The 20,498-nt window shown below is 34.7% G+C and overlaps 1 protein-coding gene across 2 annotated transcripts in view; it reads right to left on the bottom strand.

Annotated features, from left to right (window-relative positions):
* LOC138306923 (uncharacterized) overlaps nt 1-20,498 on the bottom strand; it is a 167,958-nt gene that overhangs the window by 35,735 nt on the left and 111,725 nt on the right. For both annotated transcript variants that reach the window (XM_069247494.1, XM_069247493.1), the window contains one exon: nt 14,093-14,278. In XM_069247494.1, the coding sequence (XP_069103595.1) occupies nt 14,093-14,266 (174 nt within the window). In that variant the 5' untranslated portion in view covers nt 14,267-14,278. The remainder of the gene's footprint in view (nt 1-14,092; nt 14,279-20,498) is intronic.

Genomic DNA, 20,498 nt, shown 5'->3' with positions numbered 1-20,498 from the left:
AACAACCTTCTATATGGTGATAAATATCTGTTAATACTCTGTCCTGAACAACACAGAGTGAACAAGGACAGTCATGTCTGACTCATAGACATTCAACTGCCTAAAGATGGACACATCGGACAAAAGATGGACACAACAGACTGTCTAAAGATGTACACATCAGACTGACTAAAGATTGACACATCAGACTGACTAAAGATGGATAAACAGACTGACTAAAGATGGATACAGACTGACTAAAGATGGATAAACCGACTGACTAAAGATGGATACAGACTGACTAAAGATGGATAAACCGACTGACTAAAGATGGACACAACAGACTGTCTAAAGATGTACACATCAGACTGACTAAAGATTGACACATCAGACTGACTAAAGATGGATAAACAGACTGACTAAAGATGGACACAGCTGTCCTACAAAAGATGGACACAACAGACTGACTAAAGATCATCAGACTGACTAAAGATGGATAAACAGACTGACTAAAGATGGATAAACAGACTGACTAAAGATGGATAAACAGACTGACTAAAGATGGACACATCAGACTGACTAAAGATGGACACATCAGGCTGACTAAAGATGGATAAACAGACTGACTAAAGATGGATAAACAGACTGACTAAAGATGGACACATCAGACTGACAAAAGATGGATATACAGACTGACTAAAGATGGATAAACCAACTGACTAAAGATGAACACATCAGACTGACTAAAGATGAACACATCAGACTGACTAAAGATGGATACACCAGACCAAAGATTGACACAAAAACTGACCAAAGATTGACACAAAAGACTGACTAAAGATGGCCACATCTGTCCTACAAAAGACAACAGGTCTAAAGTGACTAGAACATTGACACCTGTATGATAGACAGGATGTAATTAACCTATAATTGTGACATTTTCTTTCTGATACAGCTTTACATCATGTTCCCTGACAAAACTTGACATTTCAAATTCACAGCCTTCTTCCATTCCAAAAGCACTGTTGCTATATTTAGTTTGCTATGGTAATATAAAATCGAAATAAACATCATCTCTTTTGAAAACAAACGGGAATATAACAATTAACCAGTGATGCCAGTGGAAGTGTCGAAGTTCTACAGAATATTAGGCCAGTAAATATAAAATCAATTAATACTGTAGTATTAATCCATTCCTCTGCAGCAATGTGTTGAGGATCAAGCTTTACACCTTATTTTAAGAACAGCCCTGAAATTGTAAAATATTGACATGGAGTTCACAAGCCTATAATTGCAGTAAATAAAGTTGTTCATCACCATCAATCTCATTTAATTGTGTGTACATTCTATTATAGTCAATGTCTAAGCCTTGTGATATGGTGACTTAAGCTGCCTGATATTCCATAGTCGACTAAATAAGCACACTCTTGCCAATAAGCGCCCACACCCAAATAAGCACCCTTCCTCCTTTTTCAGGCCTAATTTAGCTTTGATATTTATTTTGCAAATTGAAAAATAACTTTTTTTGTGCAATATTTTGTGAATGTTTAGTCTAAATGTGGTCCGATGAAGCATCCTCTCTTTTTTTCCCTTCAATTTTAAGTGCTCTGGGTGATTATTGCAGTGTGCTTATTGGTACAAACACGGTAATTCTAATAATGCACACATTCATAAAGAATAGGTATGGGAAGTACAGTTGAACTTAAACCAGGTCAAAAAATGCAACACAAAAAATTCAATTCTATGAAGTTCTTTTTTTAGCATATCTTGTAAAATGATCATAACTAGAAAATACAGAGTATGGAATCTAAGAAATGTTTGAGTACAATAATATAGACAATGGATGTTATGGTGTAAGAGTTGGAGATGTCTCCCTAAGACAACAATGACTAGACAACTCAGACTGTGCTTTTGTTTTTGTTAAATTGGCAGAAGATACTGCCCAGTTGTCAACTGCGAAATCAGACTTTGTAAACAACCCAGAGAAACATGATGCTTGCTTGAACACACTTTCTCAAATCATACAATACATGAACACCTATCTACCTTTTGAGAATTTAGGACACCTTTATTTGTGACAGAATTAACTTGCCTTCTAAAAACTAAACAATAATAATCAAACAGAACATGTTCCTACCATAACCATACTGAATATTTCACAAAAACTATATCGCTCTTATCAACAAAAAACACTTTCAAATATTAGATTTTGGAAAGGTATTCATATTTTGGATCTATATGGAGGGAAACAATATTTTGAAATTAAGAAAACAATGCTGTTTTAATAACATATACTAATGTACTCAAAAGAACTCTTGAGAAGGAAAAGATAACTCTTTCTTTTCAGCCTTTAGAGAGGCATTTCAAAATTTGCACCCGCATATTTTCCTTTTCAATATGACCTTTACCATTGTATAAAGTTCTTCCAGTAATTACACATAAAGAACAATACAATCTAATAACAGTTATCTTGACTTTAATATTGAATTATTCACCCCTGATATTTCATAATGGACTGGTCTAGTCTTTGATTTAGAAGAGTCTAAATGTGAATTCAGGAGTGAATGAGTTACGGACACCAGCTTGGCAGTAATAGACCTCTAGCGCATTATGAGATGATTGTCTGCAAAGCTCTGGCATCTGTATAGACCATAGATGCCATAGGAAGATAGTTAAAAGCTCATATTTACATTATCAACTCATTTTGAGGTCTCGGCATTGACATTGTTTAAGCTAGACTAGGAAAACCGTTTATCAACGACGATTTAATCCTTGAAATGGAACAGCCATTTTGACGGTGATCAGTTGACGTCACCATGTCAACATTAGTGACGTCATAATAGTCATGTTTTGGGTGTCAGTTATACCCACATACACTTCACTTTGCCTTGGTTAGTTTATATACCGGTAGATAGTAGAAGTGACAAGTAAATGTAAATATATGCCAGTATTTGGTAATGTAATGAACAAAATACCTAACAACGTACCTTACGCCCTGGTATTTTTGCAGAGATGATATTTTTAGCCATTTTTCTGGACATTGTTATGGTTGCAAAATATATTATTCATTAAATATTAGAAATAGATGAATTATATATGAGTGTAGCTAGATTGTGAAACTTCAATTTGCCAAAAATTAATTATCTTGTTTTTAAGTATTGACACATGAAAATAACTTGAGAGTAATTATAACAGCTAAATACCCTGCATGGGGTTCAAACTTGGGGCAAAGACATGGATCAAGGGTAAAAACGTCTTAACCACTCAACCAATGTAGCCTCATTGACACCTAATGTCTTTACAGACTCTGAAAAATCTATTGACACCAAATGTTTGAATTATCAATAGTCATTCGTAGAAGTAACTATATCGTCTTGATACTGCTCGGTATCTCTCACAATTTCCAAGCAATCAAAACCTGCACTAACATTCAATGATTTTACCAAATGTTATCATTAAGTTTGTTTTACAGATTCACCAAGAAGACCGTAGCAGACACTTTTAGACATAGTAAGTCATTTAAAAGACAAATTGAGCTGTTAGACTGTCAGCTACACCGGGGAAGAAAAACTTTGGCAGCTATCAGGAGCCATTTCCGTGCTACGTGGGGTGTCGGTGGAGTGTCGGTAAATCCTGTGTAGTGTAATACATCACACAGCCAATAATCCTAATTACACAATGTCAGTGATACCCTTAGTCTCGAACCCTAATAGGGATAAATAGTATTAGACACCCGTCAAATTATAATACATTTTATCAAGAGTCATTCAAAGATGTCACGCTCTGTTGGACACCAAGCCCGTTGTGCCCTATCGGCTATCAATTCTGAAGTTTGTATTAATCATTAACTTTGATCAAGCGATTAATTTTCCTTTTAAAGTACTTTCATCTCCCCTAACTGTGACATATGGACTAGTCTATAACCTTGATATGGATTGTTCTATTATGCTTTACAGGGTGGATAGATTAGTTTCACTAATTGGACACCCTTGCGATATATATATGTACCATTCATAAAAGAATAGTACGGAACAATTAACTTTTTATAAAGTTTAAAAGTTTAGTTCCGATTGCACAAAAGCCATTTAGGTTAAATGCTAGTTTCATTTTTCTTTTTCATAAAACTTCAATATACGGAAATTATGTCTTTAAAAAGCTTATTAAGAATTTAAAGCCAAAATGTGTAAAAAGTATTATTGTTAGCCTTTTCTATAATGCTTTGTTATGAGGATTTACAATTGTAAGAGATATGGAGGTGTATATATCTTTACAATACAAACACTATCGTAAATCTCTGTAAGTGGAGACCATTATGATCAGCAAAAAGAAAATAATTAGAATTAAAAACCTATCTATAGGGTTAAATGCCAAGGTAAGATTACATCAATATAGTATTATAACAGTGGATCTAATGAAGTTATGTCAAATTGAATTATTTCATTAAAAAGAAATAAAAAGTTTCAGAATGAGTCCTTGAATCGTTAGGCTACATTGCTAGCAAAAACATACAGGAAGGTCAAAAACCATTGAGATCAACATCAGCAGCACTGCCCAGTCTGTTTCTCAGCCAAGAATCATTTAAGGTCCTATATATATTACTCCATCTCCTAGAATGATCAAACCACATAAACAACTCCATAGTAGTAGGCCACCTATGACATTTGAAAATTTCTGAGCAAAGTTGGGAAATTCAAGTAGTTATCTAATAATTAGGATGGATAATATAGCATATGGGAGTTATGCAGCAGTCTTTAATAAAATCTTGGGAATATCTAAAGCACCAGCTAATTTTTTTTCTATCTTGACTGTATTTTCCTCACGAGAATACACTTGACATCTGACCTATCTAAATGAGTCTGAGTCAAAGAGTTTTGGTTCTAGATCAGCTTCAATTTGCCGCTAAAGCAGCAAGTTAAGAAAATTTGATGATGTATGCGTTACAGAATAGCTAATGGCACAATTAACAGACAGGATATCAAGAACCACACGAATCTCTGTAAAAATCCATTAAACACAAGATTATTCGGAAATTAGACTTAAATACTAATATTAGTTTCCAAGTGGAAAATCACGCCATTTTATTATTTTAATTTACATGTATTTCACTTTTTCAAATCCCCCCCCACCCCAACAAACAAAAAATTGAGATTTTCAAAACATACATAATATTTAAAGTGAACAGTCGGGCAAGGATGGCTAAAGTCGGTAAAAATGGTTTGAATGTATCCAGTATAATTTCTTATGAAATGGAAAAATAAAATCTCTCGTCAAAATCTGTCTGCGTACGAAGAAATTAATTTAAAGTATGTAAATTCAAAAACGTCCTCCCGGCTCACTATGTCTGTGGTTACATTTCCACGCAGCCTCGCTTTCAATGCTTTCAACTTTTCTTTACTTTAATGGTCAGAACTGGGAAACTAAGCAGAACTTGGCCGTCGTATTAATATGTGAGAACTTTTGGAAGGCCAATGAACGCATTTAGACTGGTTTTCTTTGCCCGACTATTCACTTTAAATATTCACACATGCACACACATTCATACAAGTCAATTTTTATTTCCTATTTAAAAACTATTTTCTAAAAATCATACAAAATTACCTTTCTTTCAAATCATATTACGATAATATGACAAAAGACAAAACATATTCATACTTTTCTTAGGAAATAGTTGAAGTATTACAAAGTATGTTTACAAAAAACTTGTTTGCTTAATTGCATCTCTGCAATACACAAATTAAAATTTAATAGCACACAAATTTAAGTTGGTTTACACAATAGAATTGTTCATAGAATATAAACAGCCTAACCAAGGTCACCTGATTTTTACAATTTCAGTCTTATCTAAAACACTGAAAACCTGGTGAGAAAATGAAAGGATGAAATTTGAGGTTACTTGTTCCTCTAACACATGTTCCATATGGAATGGTGTAATCTGGAATGATATGCGTTATCATTCGTAACATTTGGCAAATGTCTTCACACCAGTCACATGGTTAATTGACTGGAATTTTTCACTGATAATTGAAGTCTCTATTAACACTCTCTCGGTGATTCAACTTTTGTGTGTCAAACTTTCCCCGAATTCCTCAACGTGTGATTCCAATTATCTGTTATATTGCCTTTTACAAGTTTCTCTGCTTCCTTAGCAGAAATCCATATATGGATGATGACATGTTGTTAAGCACACAAGCTTTCTAAATTAGTCGAAGATCATTTCAAAATGGCCGAAAGAAGCTATTAGAGAATACAATACTGATCCAATACACTTTTTGATATAAATTATGGCAAAACCTAATTAAAATTATGTAAAGTAAAATGTGAATATGTCTACACTAAAAGATGCAATTATTTAATTTCTCTTTTAAAAATTGTTGCCTTTGAATCTTAATAGGTTTGCTTATTTCCCTAATTATTATATATATTTAATCAATACGTCTTTCTAGTGTGGGTATCACACTTAAAAAGCTTTCAGTTTTTTAAAAGTCAATCTACCAAATTTACTGTCACTCTCAGTATAAGCCTATTTGGTAGCCACCATGGCCAAGAGGTTAAGACGTGTCATTTCCATAAGCCCTCCACCTCTGGGTCTCGAGTTCAAATCCCATGTACTGCTGGTCGGTGTTTTTTTTTCTCTGGGTACTATGGCTTTCCTCCACCAACAAACCTGGCACATCCTTACATAACCTTGGCTGTTAATAGGATATGTTTTGAATTAATAAAATTCAAACCCAGACTCAGTAATTAGCCTATTCCAATCTAATGCTGTACATAAGAAATCCAAGAAATAAATTGAAGCCTTAAATCTATCACACAGGATATTCTATCACTAAGCTACGAATGTGCTTATAATTAGGATTGCATTGAAGTACAACATGATCTTTCAACATGTCTGACAATTCCTCACTTGAAGCCTTTTTTCCCCTCAGAGTTTTAATTTTAGAACTTATTATTTTTACATGAAAACTATAGCATTTGCTTCATGCTGCTTGCTAAGATATAAAATTAATTTGCACAAGATGTTGTTTGATAACAGATCTTTGACTTAGGCTGACATGTGCTCTTGTGGTGTAACACTTTCAGTACCAGCAGGGTTTTTCCACTTCCACAAGGTTTGGTAAATATAAAACAACCCAGTCAGCTTATAATGACTGCGACAGAAATACTGCAATCATATCGCGCAATCTTAGAGTGAAAGACAAATGAGAATTTTCACAGCTGGAGCTTCTGAGCACAAATTTGATGTAGTCACCACTAGTCGCCCTGTAGAGGCAACGAAAGGACAAACAATTTGGTAAATATTCTGAATTCAACTTGCTATTCCTATAACTTTTAATGATATACATAAACCACAGAAGACAAAGTTTTAATTTAATTATAAACGATAGCAAAATGAGATAAAAATACCATCTGTGGAAAGTTAGAGTTAATAGGGAAAAGTATTACGGCTAATTAAGGCTACAGAACTAATCAACAGTGTTAAATATTTCAAAGACTAATTAACGTGAAGATGGTGCGCCTGATTAAATATCTATATACCTACTCTGCGTGTTACTTACTTGTATAGATTTTCTTAATTGTTTACCATATTAACGAAATTCAATCTACTTTTTCAATTTCATTCATTTGGTATGTATTTGATACACCTTTCGCAGCTATTTCAATACCGATGTTTTAACTCGTTTCTATGAAATACATAGTGTGCAATAATCTCACTCGGCTTTGTATTATTCTCAATATATTATGGGGTTATGAAGTCATAGACAATATATGAAAGGACATTCTCTATGATGTAGAATCCTTTCAGTCTATGCATGCAAAAATAACCTCAAACTTCTAACCGATGTAAATAAGTGTAACATATAAAATTTAATTATTGAAAAATAAATGTATTTTATTTGAAAAAAAGACCAAAATATTTGAATCTTTGGAGTTCGTATTGTGCACTTAGTTGACCATCATCAGGGAAAATTGAAAGTTTCCGGTGCTCCAGACATGCAATGAAATTTAAGATTCTTAGTTCCACTATTTTTAGTCGATTTGAAAGTACAAGTTTCAAGTCAATTAGGAAGAGAAAGGTCATACCGCAGTGAGGCCGTATCTTGGGATAGAATGATGTCTCAATACATAACACTTGATTATTGTAATGTCACTGGATTGAAAGTTTTCCTAATGAACATTTTGATCTACGATTGGAAACAAATATTTGTAGTTTCATAGAATCAGAAGTTTAAATTATGATAAAAGAATTGAGAAGAAAATGTTTTTAAACCTCATAACCGTTTTGGAATTGTTGATTTCCTTTTTTTTGTCTGGCTACATATTTGTCATCAGCATGCTAAAATACCCTGAAAAGACGGTTAAGCTAACAGTGAAATAATAATGCAGCCATCATCAGGGCAAGACGTGCTTTGTGAAAGTCAGCTCACCAATAAAAGTCCCAAAAGTTCAAGCATCATTCTGTACAGCAAAGTTTCCAAATTGTCCCTGGATTTCAGTATTCCAGTGATAATTGCTCAATTTATGGAAAAATATCAGTTTCAGGTAACGTTTTGGTGGTTAAAGCCCCTTAATATAACAAGGGAAAGTGACGAGTTTAGTTCTCAGCTGGGACGGAAATAGACACAGGAAAAAATTTCATTAAAAAGGATTGTTAGCTTAATCCAAATTTCTCAAAATCTTCGAAAATGTCTCAAGTCCCCAAAAATATATAAATCATGTACAACCTTTTGAATTATTCTAAATAGAGCTAAGATTTATACATTGAAATTATAGTTAAAATTATAAATGATTTTAAAACAGTTTGTTTGCACATTTCGAAGCCTTGCAAAGCTTTCACTCGTGATGCAGCATCAGAAGGATTGGAGCCAGCAGGTGCTTGTTAAAATGATAATAAAAGTAACAGATTGAATGGTTCAGTGTTTATCTACAGTTAGCTTAATGATTATCCAAACAATCCTGAATGGCCTTTTAAACTACTGGCCAGTTGAAGTGATGGAGTTTTTATGATGATTATAGCTATTTTGTACAGTCTAAACTACTGAAACTCTGGGGTGTGGTATTTAGAGGCAGATCCAGATTGCCTTTATTCTGCCTCAAGCGCAAAATTTCAGCTTTGACCATTCATAGGAGAAATATCATTTAGCTGCCATAAGAAAAAACATCAAATATTGACATTTCAACTTTTAAATCACACTTGTAAGTGTTAAAGTTATATGTGCCGTAACTGGTTGAAAATTTGGACATGTTATTTTTTCTTCAATTATCAATTTAAAACCATAAGTTTTAATGAATAAAGCTGTGAAAATCATTCAAATGGACAGACAAACATATATAATGCCTTATAAACATTAGTTGGAACACACTGGTTATGCACTGTGAAATTCTTGTTTTTTATGCCTTATACATGTTTAGATGGAAATATACCTTCAGAAACCACTTTACAATTACACTGATAATACTGTACATGATGGCTTCATGGTCTGACCGTATGTACTCATTTCATTACACTGACGATGCTAATATAATGATTTTTGGCAGTACTGCCAAAAATCATTTTCAGTCCTTTTTGTACTTGTAAAATTAAAACCTATGCATTGAAAGTATTGTAATTCTCAAAATGTTGGTAACTTTTGGAGTTGAATAACATATCAAAAGCTCTTCTTGATTCGATATAACTTTAGGAACATATTACCATTTCGTCAGTTTCATTTCTGTGGGTTAACAATTAAATTCATAATTTTCAATTTTTGCAGGTAAACTTTTTTCAGGAATATGAAATTTTGTTATTTTTCAACAAGAATATTTATTGTTTTATGGATATAATGTTTGCAGCCATGTTGATTTCCAATAAATTGCAAAAATATATCTGAGAAAACCAACTGAACACATTTTGGTGGTAAAGCTCGAGATCTAAGATGTTAAGTAGGATATATGTTAAAATGTCATACATACTAGATATCGCTTTTCTCAATCAAAAGAAAACCTAACAATGAGAATAATCTTGCCAAAAATGCTTGTAAAATTCTATGGTGTCAGTTTCATGAACATGCCTTAACTTTGTCTTTAAAGAATTCTTTAACTTAAAAAATAGGAAAGCATACCAGAGGAAGGCTCCTTAACTTCATATTGTTTCTTTAACGTCTGTAATGCTTTCCTATGAGGAATTTTAAACTAAGAGATTTCTTAAATTTAGGGAATTTTGTGAAACATGGCCCAGAATTAACCAAAATATCATTCATAATGTTTTAATTTTATTTACCATAGATTCGTAATCAGGCTTGAACTGTTATCCTAAGTTATAACATTATGTGAAGGTAATTATATATAAAAATATCTGGTCGTTTGACAAACTACACAAGAACCTGCTTTCCTTAGCATTACTTTGAAGTATAGTTCAAGATCCTTCCTCACCCAAAATTTCGTACAAAAGTAGGCCCATTATGTTGTATGTATTATGTATTTAACATACACTTGCCATAGAGGAACTACCTAAACAGAATCTGGTGTTTATTTTACCACAGAAATCTTTTAAATTAAATAAGAATTCTATAAAGATAATTGAGTGAAATCTCCGAAGGTCTTAACAAATATACACAGACAAGTCAGTGCGAGCTCAGCCCATGTACAGGGTATACTTTCATTGTGGCTAACCTCTACACCGTACAATGGATGTAAAATAAATATTTGCAAACTAACAGGTAAATTCTCAGGTAAATAAGAAAATAATAGAACTATATTAGCACAGGTAAAAAGCTACTTTAGATTTCCATTTCTAACAAAGACCATTATACCAAAATTGTGTTTCAATTTTTTTTATATTTTTCTGCAGGTAAGACAAAAATATCATATAAACGAATTAAAAGAACTATTATAATATATAAATGTGCCTTAAATCTGTCACTCCAGTTAAATTCATAGACTGGGTCACAGCAGGAATTGCTTTCAGGCAGTACTAATTCAGTATAAAGTTAGCTGAGTAAGTCCTAGTGCCTACAAATGGCTGGAGTTAAAGTGGTCCAAAGCTAACATCACATACAAGATATTCTTGTCCTGATCAGGTCATATAGAAAAGAAACCTACATATGTAAATAGGAATCAACTTGCTTTTCATATCTGTGACGTACATTTAAAAGCTGCATGGCTAGTTTGTGGATATGGGAGAATTCAGTACAATATTTTACAGAAGATTTGTGGCTGGAAATTATGCCATATTCTACAACTTTATATCAAAATCAAATAGTTTTACAAAATATTACAGCTGATGAATCAAATGAGGCAATAGAAGAGTGTATGTTTTAATTATAATGAAAATCACATACCATGTCAATTTGGTATTAAAGTCACACTATTATACATAACTAGCAGCAAAAGTCAAGTTAGATTTGACTCTGATATTGTTAGTACAATGTATTTGCAGATATAGTTGAAATTAAATTATTTATAATGATTTCTTATTAACTTTGGTACAGCAGTTGTTGATAGTCAATGCTTGTAAATTAAACATGCCTTCATTTTAAACTGGTTGCCATAGAAGTTACGATTGTTGCTGAATGGAAGTCAAAAAGTCGCTCTAAGAAGAGAACAAATTATGATTGTTGATGAACGGAAGTCAGAAAGTCGTTCTTGGAAGACTTCGGAATGATGTTACATAGTTATGGTAGTTACATAGTGTTCTCAGTCACCATGTTTCAAACTTCAGCTTTTTTGAAAAATGGGATCCACTTAGCCATATTTAATATTTATTTTGATTTTAATTAAAATTTTCCGTATCGTAATTTACTATCCATCTTGACTTCAATTTAGTCCTATTCTGCATGATATACAGTAGGGATTTTTTTCTCAATGTCTTAAAGATAATATTTTCAAGATGAAGTTTTGTTTCCATTAGTTTTATGAATTAACTTATTTGAATTGCTGAATTCAAAGTCCTCTCAGTAAATTCATCCTGGGCATTGACATTCATCCTTAGTAACAAGGTTAAAGTATTACCAGTTACAGATTCCATGCGAGTCAATGACATTAGACTACCAGATCCGATAAACCTTATAGAAGATATAACGATTCAAGGTCTGTTAGTGTTTGAGAAGAAGCTTTTAAGTAAAACTCCATGTAAAACAGACAATGAGTGTCAAAGTTAACAGATCAAATCTGGATCTCAGATGCCCCCCCCCCCAGCCGAACACGAGTTCAGTCACGAGATTGTTTAACAGTGTAAAGTGGCTGTAACAGTGAATCTTTTACAGGGTGATTTTTTAGCATTTATCGAGTGATTTGTTTGTCTGTTGAAGACAATGCTACAGAGTGTTTATAGACATCACATGGTAAGTAGTGCCTGAGGAATCATCCGGACCAAGTAATTGTCCGTCGCCATGGTAACCGATGCCTTCCCTCTGTCTAACTCTTACATAGCTGTAAAAGGAACACTGACGATTTCAATCGGAACATACATCTTGTCAATTATTTAGACACCGCTTAGCAGAATAATTCGAAAAAAAATTGTCTTAAACTATGACAATTTCTTTAAATTTCATAGACACCGCTTACAAGAATAAATTCAAATAAATATAGTCTTAAACTATGACAAATTCTTTAAATATCCATCTCAACACAAGCCAATTTATTGCTGTTTTTTTTTCTTCTCTATTTCATCATTCTGACAAACTTTCACTGTTACTCTTTATATAATGATGGATTCCAGAACACAAATCATGCTTCTTACAGACGTCTTCCAGCTCACAAATTACTGAAATAGATAACTACATTTAGTCTTAACAACACATCCCACGACCAACCATTTAGGAACAATTTAAAACATGAATGATATCACACGACAAATAGAAAGGGTTTAAGAACGAAAATTAAATAAGAAATGTTGGAGTGCGACCATGAAAGACAATGGAAAATCTCTTATTAACCTTTGGGTCTTAAAAGTGGGTAAGAATCGGATTACTGAAAATATTTTTCACAAGGTTATCTCAAGTTTTTCCATTAATGCTTCCTTACTGTAGATTGTGGGCCTTAGAAATACTTTGCAATCCTTTCTCTTTGATACGATTAGTTTTAATAACTAGTGACATAACTGAATCTTGTTTCATCACAGAACATTTTTATAACTTTTCAGCTACTAAAGAAATGCCCCGGTACAGATATAAAACACGATCTTGGATTTTGAGTCTTGGGAGACAGTAGTAAAACTTGGTAACTTTGGGTTCACCTATAAGACCAGCTGTACAGCGAATTCCATCTACAATGTGGTGCATGTTTTAGCAGACGGCAGGATATAGATTTTTTTTTATTTAATGGAGTCTGTTACTTTTTATATATTGAATTAAAAGTCTTAAATCATATTTCTTTTCATTCTGTTCCTTAATTGGTAAAATAAATATCTTTCAAGAGAGACCAAAGTTTAACAATGTGTCCTAATCAGTCATGGAAATAGAAAGGGTTGACAAAATATTCTCTGAATGAAGGAAAAGAAAGCAGTTTTGGTCTGTTTTATTTTTATTAAAGATGCTCCACTGCTGACAGAGCTTAAACGATTCTCATCATCTGAACATTAATTGGTGTTAAATCATATATATATTTGTTTGAATTAACACAAAAACAATATAACATAATTTATTTCGCTTTTGGTCCATGCACAATCATTACTTCATTCCATTTATAGAACATAGTGCCATAGATGTTATTCGGGACGCAACTGTTTTTAATATATTTATCTTGGAATAAAATGAGAAGCTAATAATTTTCAATGGTGGTAATGGTGTATAGTATGGAACTTTTGTAACTTAAAAAAAGTTCCTATTTTTTTATTTAGGAAAAGTATAATTCGTCATTGGTGGAGCATCTTTAAAGTATATCCTATTAACAGCCAGGGTGATTTAAGGACGGCCTCCAATGTATGTGGTGTATTGTGTTTGGGAGGCTGTGGTATATTCATGTTGTGCCTTCTTGTGATAGAGGATCTCTTGCCCTTCTTATAGTGCTATCCCACTGAAGCATATCGCTGAAAACACAAATCAAGCACATACTGACAATAGACAACCAGTCCTCTCACTTCCTTAAAGCTGAGCATGAAACAGTTTTGATCTTATTTAAAACCCCCAAAACTTACGCTGTAGTTGGTACGGATGACGATTTCAGGGTTGGAGGTGTGGTTGAATTCCGATGGAAGATTCTCCAGTAAAACCAGGTGATGGATGGGAGGGTTCTCTTCACCATTGTAGCCATGGATACACAGCCACGTCACCGTGGCAACCACCCTCAGAAAAAGGGGGAACAGCGTCATCTTAGACCATTCCTGAAAAAGCAATAGTTTTGTTACATTATAATCCAATCTTGAATAGCCAATAATTTTGGAATTTTTGCAAAGTTGGTAGGCTAAGAACATTTGATCTATGAACATTGACTTAGAAAAAGTTTGATCATTTTCTTTTTTAACCATGTTGAGAAATCTTAATTGTTGAGAAACTGGGCCCTCTTTTTGGTGGCAAATAATATAGCCAGAGCTAGTACTGAGAGCAAAACCATTGACTTATATCCAGAACCTGGCACACTGTCCCAAGATGACCTCAACCTTGTGCCCATAGAAAGGCTAAGGACTCACATTACCTATTCAAACATATACAACACAAACTCTATGAAAACTACCTTAAGAAGGAGTTTTTAGGCATGCTAAAGGTTCAGGCTTATTTGTGATGAAATACATGTACAATCATCTGATGGTTCATTTCAATGATGGTTACAGTACTAGTGTATGTGGCGATTTTTGACATTTTGAAACTATGTCTTATCAGAAGCATTGGAACAAATGTCATGATATTTTGGTACTGCTGTCTTGGGGATCATATACCTATCCTTCTGGTGATTTCCATCTGTCTATATTGCTGTTTATTATTAGAGTGGCAGTATAAAAAGATTATGATATAGCAGGATAGATTTATAATAGTTTATATTACACATGCTGACCTAGCTGCTTGATCAGGTTTACACATTTATTAACCTGGTATATGTTTGCAATACTGACCCGATATAGATCTATATAGATTTACACAGGACAAAATTCTGACAAAAATATATCTGTAATGATCTTGATCGATTTTAAAAAACACAACACTATATTTTAAAAGGATTCAAATGGATTGAGGTTGTAATTTTTGTGGGTTAACGGTTTTTCATGCACTTTTTTTTTTATCAATCTTGACTTTGAGTTGGCATTCATAAGATTTTGTGGAGGTGAAGAACATTCTTTCTTTCAGCATTAACCCACTCACATGATTTAGTATGAGAAACAGAATCTCAAACATGTGTCAAGGAGAAATTGATCATAGGCAAGTGTCAATCAAAGATTTGATTAAAGAAATTCAGTTAGCAATATTATACATAATTTACCCGGTATTCAATATATGAAATGGCCACCACATACTGCAAGATTCTTTCTATCGCATAAATAGTATGTATGTCAATGAAATCTATATATTTAGTGGAACTGATCAGTTCGATGAGCTCAGCTGTAGAGCCTTTTATAACTAAATTTATAATTACTGTAATAACTGTAGGTACCCACATGAATCTCGGTCAGACTGCAATCCGTTATAGTTTTGGTCAACCTAATTAAAATTAGACTCAGCATGACCCCTACGGTTAGCCAATCAGCGTGTCGCCTACAGAATCTTCGGTGTGATTGATTCATTCGGAAGTGTAAACGGCTAAGAGTACGTCCCGAGATTTTCTGTTTCTAAGCCAGAGGTCATACTGAGGTGACCTGATGAACGGAAAGTTGTGTTAGATCTTGTATTGGAGCGTAACGTAAAGTATCATAGTGGAGTGGAATTACAAGTCTAATTTTAATTAGATTGAGTTTTGGTGAACTTATATGAGAATATGGTTGAATAGCTTCCGTGTCATTATATCAAGTCTGGCTGATTGGTGTCTTAAGAGGAAAAACACTGTATAAGAAGTCACACAAAAAATTAAGAGTAGCTTCAAACAGTGGAAGGTGGTTTTCACTACTCTTTCTAATTATAGACTGAACTTTTCTTTAATTTAATTAAACAGAAATGTACCAAGATGGCATCGATCATTCTTGGATTGCACACCAATGATAACAGCCCATTTGAGGAAAACAAAATCCCAAAATGAACATTCAAGATTATATAGTTATATTGTTATTGTACAGCACCTTATTGCTGAGGTAAAGCAGTATATTGTGTAAGAGTATTAACGTACATTATTGGTGCTACAGACATTTCAAATTCAGATCATAAAATGAAATAAGAATACTGTATACCAGTGAAGACTAAGCCCATTTCTCAACTTTCCAAGGAAACTAGGTCTCATCCATGCAAGGTTACACTTGTCATAACCACATCAGCAAAGACCAGGTCCATTTCTTAACTTTCCAAGGAAAATAGGTCTCACTCATGCAAGGTTACACTTGTCATAACCACATCAGCAAAGACCAGGTCCATTTCTCAACTTTCCAAGGAAACTAGGTCTCACTCATGCAAGGTTACACTTGTCATAACCACATCAGGAAAGACCAGGTCCATTTCTCAACTTTCCAAGGAAACTAGGTCTCACTCATGCAAGGTTACACTTGTCATAACCACATCAACAAAGATCAGGTCCATTTCTCAACTTCCTACGGAAACTTTACCTTGCCCATTGAAAAGTGCAATGCAACCACATCAGCAAAACAAATTAATTTCTCAACTTTCCCAGGAAACTTTGCCTTGCACTTTGAAAAGTCCAATGCAACCACATCAACAAAGACCAGTTCATTTCTCAGCTTTCCAAGGAAACTTTAAACAGTCACAGAGAGTGATGTTTATGCTAAACCCTTTGTGTGATAGATTTGGTTCTTGAGAATTTCTCCTTCTGGAGTTTTTCTTTATGTTCACCTTTGTGATAGATGTTAAGGAGCCTCTAAGAGACTCTATTTACAAATATTACAGGTGCTTGCAGAACTGAAGTATCATCCTTCTGTCCACTCAATAAAGCCAGCCATGGGTGACCGCTCGAGATACACACAAGTCTGATCTTCATCCCAGATATGGCATACAGTGGGCCGTGTAATTAGCATACGTTATCACTCCTTCTATTCATCGACCAGTTTCCCTACATAATGACCTAAATAAGGGAGTGACTATATTTACCAGCAATTTCAATAGATGGAGTACAGAAACATGGTGAGATGGGTACTTGTACAACAAGGGTATCTATATATATGTTACCTGTCATTATATCCTGTGACCCGATCAAGTCTTTTCACAATGGACCAATATGGTGTATTCTTGTACTTGTAAGAAATATGCATCGTAATGTATCCAAAATTATATGGAACAGGTTTTCAAGATTTAGGCCAGGATTTGATGATATATATAGTCATTTTAGAGTTTTATTCAATAACACAAAATAACATACATAAGTTCTAAATACCTGAAGTGATGATGAGATAATTTGCCTTGTCTAAGATTGATAATACTAACACAGATAGCTACAAAAGATATGACCTGTATTACACATAGTCGTCTACAATGTACTTAAGAGTGTTAAGGAGGTTTTTAGCTACGACATGTCACCAAAAGTGGCGGCCATTGTTCTTAAGTGGCAGCGGGTACATGTTAATTTTGGGAAGAGGAGCCATGTTGACTGGCCATACATTCCTCAGTTAGAGATATCATACTGATATAGACGATGATTGTGACTGTCAGTATAATCTAGATCCAATATTTTACGCTTATGTAAATCATTACAATGCACTACTGGCTATGTAGACCTTTAAGACTCCTAATGAACAAAACCTCTATAAAGTCGTCTAGCTGTCCACAACTTTCAGTGAAGAATCAATTTAAATTACACCAAACAATGAATTCACCTATCTTCAAATATAGTATGAGTCAAAAATATGATTTTGAGATTTTACAACAAACATTAACAATTCTAAGGAAAGGGTCCAAAATCTTAGAGACATACTTGATGTTCAAAATAAGTCTTCTAGTCTGTAGAAAGAGAAAAAGAAGGCTAGAGAGAATGAAGACTTGAGCGTCTAAGAGAAAGAAGGCTTGAGCATCTGAGAGTCAAAGAAGTCTTGAGCATCTGAGAATCAAAGAAGGCTTGAACATCTGAGAGTCAAAGAAGGCTTGAACATCTGAGAGTCAAAGAAGGCTTGAACATCTGAGAGTCAAAGAAGGCTTGAGCATCTGAGAGTCAAAGAAGGCTTGAGCATCTGAGAGTCAAAGAAGGCTTGAACATCTGAGAGTCAAAGAAGGCTTGAGCATCTGAGAGTCAAAGAAGGCTTGAACATCTGAGAGTCAAAGAAGGCTTGAACATCTGAGAGTCAAAGAAGGCTTGAGCATCTGAGAGTCAAAGAAGGCTTGAACATCTGAGAGTCAAAGAAGGCTTGAACATCTGAGAGTCAAAGAAGGCTTGAGCATCTGAGAGTCAAAGAAAGCTTGAGCATCTGAGAGTCAAAGAAGGCTTGAACATCTGAGAGTCAAAGAAGGCTTGAGTATCATAGAGAAAGAAGGCTTGAGCAACTGAGTGTCAAAGAAGGCTAGAGCATCTGAAAGTCAAAGAAGGCTTGAGCGTCTGAGAGTCAAAGAAGGCTTGAGCATTTGAGAGTCAAAGAAGGCTTGAGCATCTGAGAGTCAAAGAAGGCTTGAGCATCTGAAAGTCAAAGAAGGCTTGAGCATCTGAGAGTCAAAGAAGGCTTGAGCATCTGAGAGTCAAAGAAGGCTTGAGCATCTGAGAGTCAAAGAGGCTTGAGCATCTGAGAGTCAAAGAAGGCTTGAACATCTGAGAGTCAAAGAAGGCTTGAGCATTTGAGAGTCAAAGAAGGCTTGAGCATCTGAGAGTCAAAGAAGACTTGAACATCTGAGAGTCAAAGAAAGCTTGAACATCTGAGAGTCAAAGAAGGCTTGAACATCTGAGAGTCAAAGAAGGCTTGAACATCTGAGAGTCAAAGAAGGCTTGAGCATCTGAGAGTCAAAGAAAGCTTGAACAACTGAGAGTCAAAGAAGGCTTGAACATCTGAGAGTCAAAGAAGGCTTGAGCATCTGAGAGTCAAAGAAGGCTTGAACATCTGAGAGTCAAAGAAGGCTTGAACATCTGAGAGTCAAAGAAAGCTTGAGCATCTGAGAGTCAAAGAAGGCTTGAGCATCTGAGAGTCAAAGAAGGCTTGAGTATCATAGAGAAAGAAGGCTTGAGCAACTGAGTGTCAAAGAAGGCTATAGCATCTGAGAGTCAAAGAAGGCTTGAGTATCATAGAGAAAGAAGGCTTGAACATCTGAGAGTCAAAGAAGGCTTGAACATCTGAGAGTCAAAGAAGGCTTGAGTATCATAGAGAAAGAAGGCTTGAGCAACTGAGTGTCAAAGAAGGCTTGAGCAACTGAGAGTCAAAGAAGGCTTGAGCATCTGAGAGTCAAAGAAGGCTTGAGTATCATAGAGAAAGAAGGCTTGAGCAACTGAGAGTCAAAGAAGGCTTGAGCAACTGAGAGTCAAAGAAGGCTTGAGCATCTGAGAGTCAAAGAAGGCTTGAGCATCTGAGAGTCAAAGAAGGCTTGAACATCTGAAAGTCAAAGAAGGCTTGAACATCTGAGAGTCAAAGAAGGCTTGAACATCTGAGAGTAAAAGAAGGCTTGAGCATCTGAAAGTCAAAGAAGGCTTGAGTATCTGAAAGTCAAAGAAGGCTTGAGCATCTGAGAGTCAAAGAAGGCTTGAACATCTGAGAGTCAAAGAAGGCTTGAGCATCTGAGAGTCAAAGAAGGCTTGAACATCTGAGAGTCAAAGAAGGCTTGAGCATCTGAGAGTCAAAGAAGGCTTGAGCATCTGAGAGTCAAAGAAGGCTTGAACATCTGAGAGTCAAAGAAGGCTTGAGCATCTGAGAGTCAAAGAAGGCTTGAGCATCTGAGAGTCAAAGAAGGCTTGAACATCTGAGAGTATTATAGAGAAAGAAGGCTTGAGCAACTGAGAGGATGAAAACTTGAGAGATAATGAAAGAATGAAATCTTGGGAGTCTGAGAGCATGAAGGCTTTAGAGACTGGGTAGATGAAGGCTTGATTGAGACTGAAAGAATAAAGACTTGATGAGACACTGAGAGAAGGAACGCCTGACCAACTAAGAGAATGAAAGCTTGTATTGATAGACTGAATGGATGAAGGCTTAATGAGACACTGAGAGAAGGAACGCCTGACCAACTGAGAGAATGAAAGCTTGTATTGATAGAATGTTAAGAATACAGACAAGTCAGGAATTAATGTTCATGCCCTACCAAGTGATTGACCAACCAGTAAGTCAAAGTTACACAACAGATCCAGACACCATGTGGAATCCTCAACTTCATTCTATCGTATTTATACAAAAGAATAAACAACAGACACAGTGAGATGGACAGACCGAAAAACCACCTAATTACAAATGTACTAAGGCCAAAAAGAAAAAGTTTGTTTAGGGTTACATTGGCAAAAAAAAATAGGGTCAGGAGGATTTTTTTTGTGTGTGTGTCTTTCACTGTACA

This window comes from Argopecten irradians, chromosome 14, assembly GCF_041381155.1.
Source record: "Argopecten irradians isolate NY chromosome 14, Ai_NY, whole genome shotgun sequence".
Taxonomy (NCBI): domain Eukaryota; kingdom Metazoa; phylum Mollusca; class Bivalvia; order Pectinida; family Pectinidae; genus Argopecten; species Argopecten irradians.
This window is presented reverse-complemented; position numbering and strand designations above follow the sequence as displayed.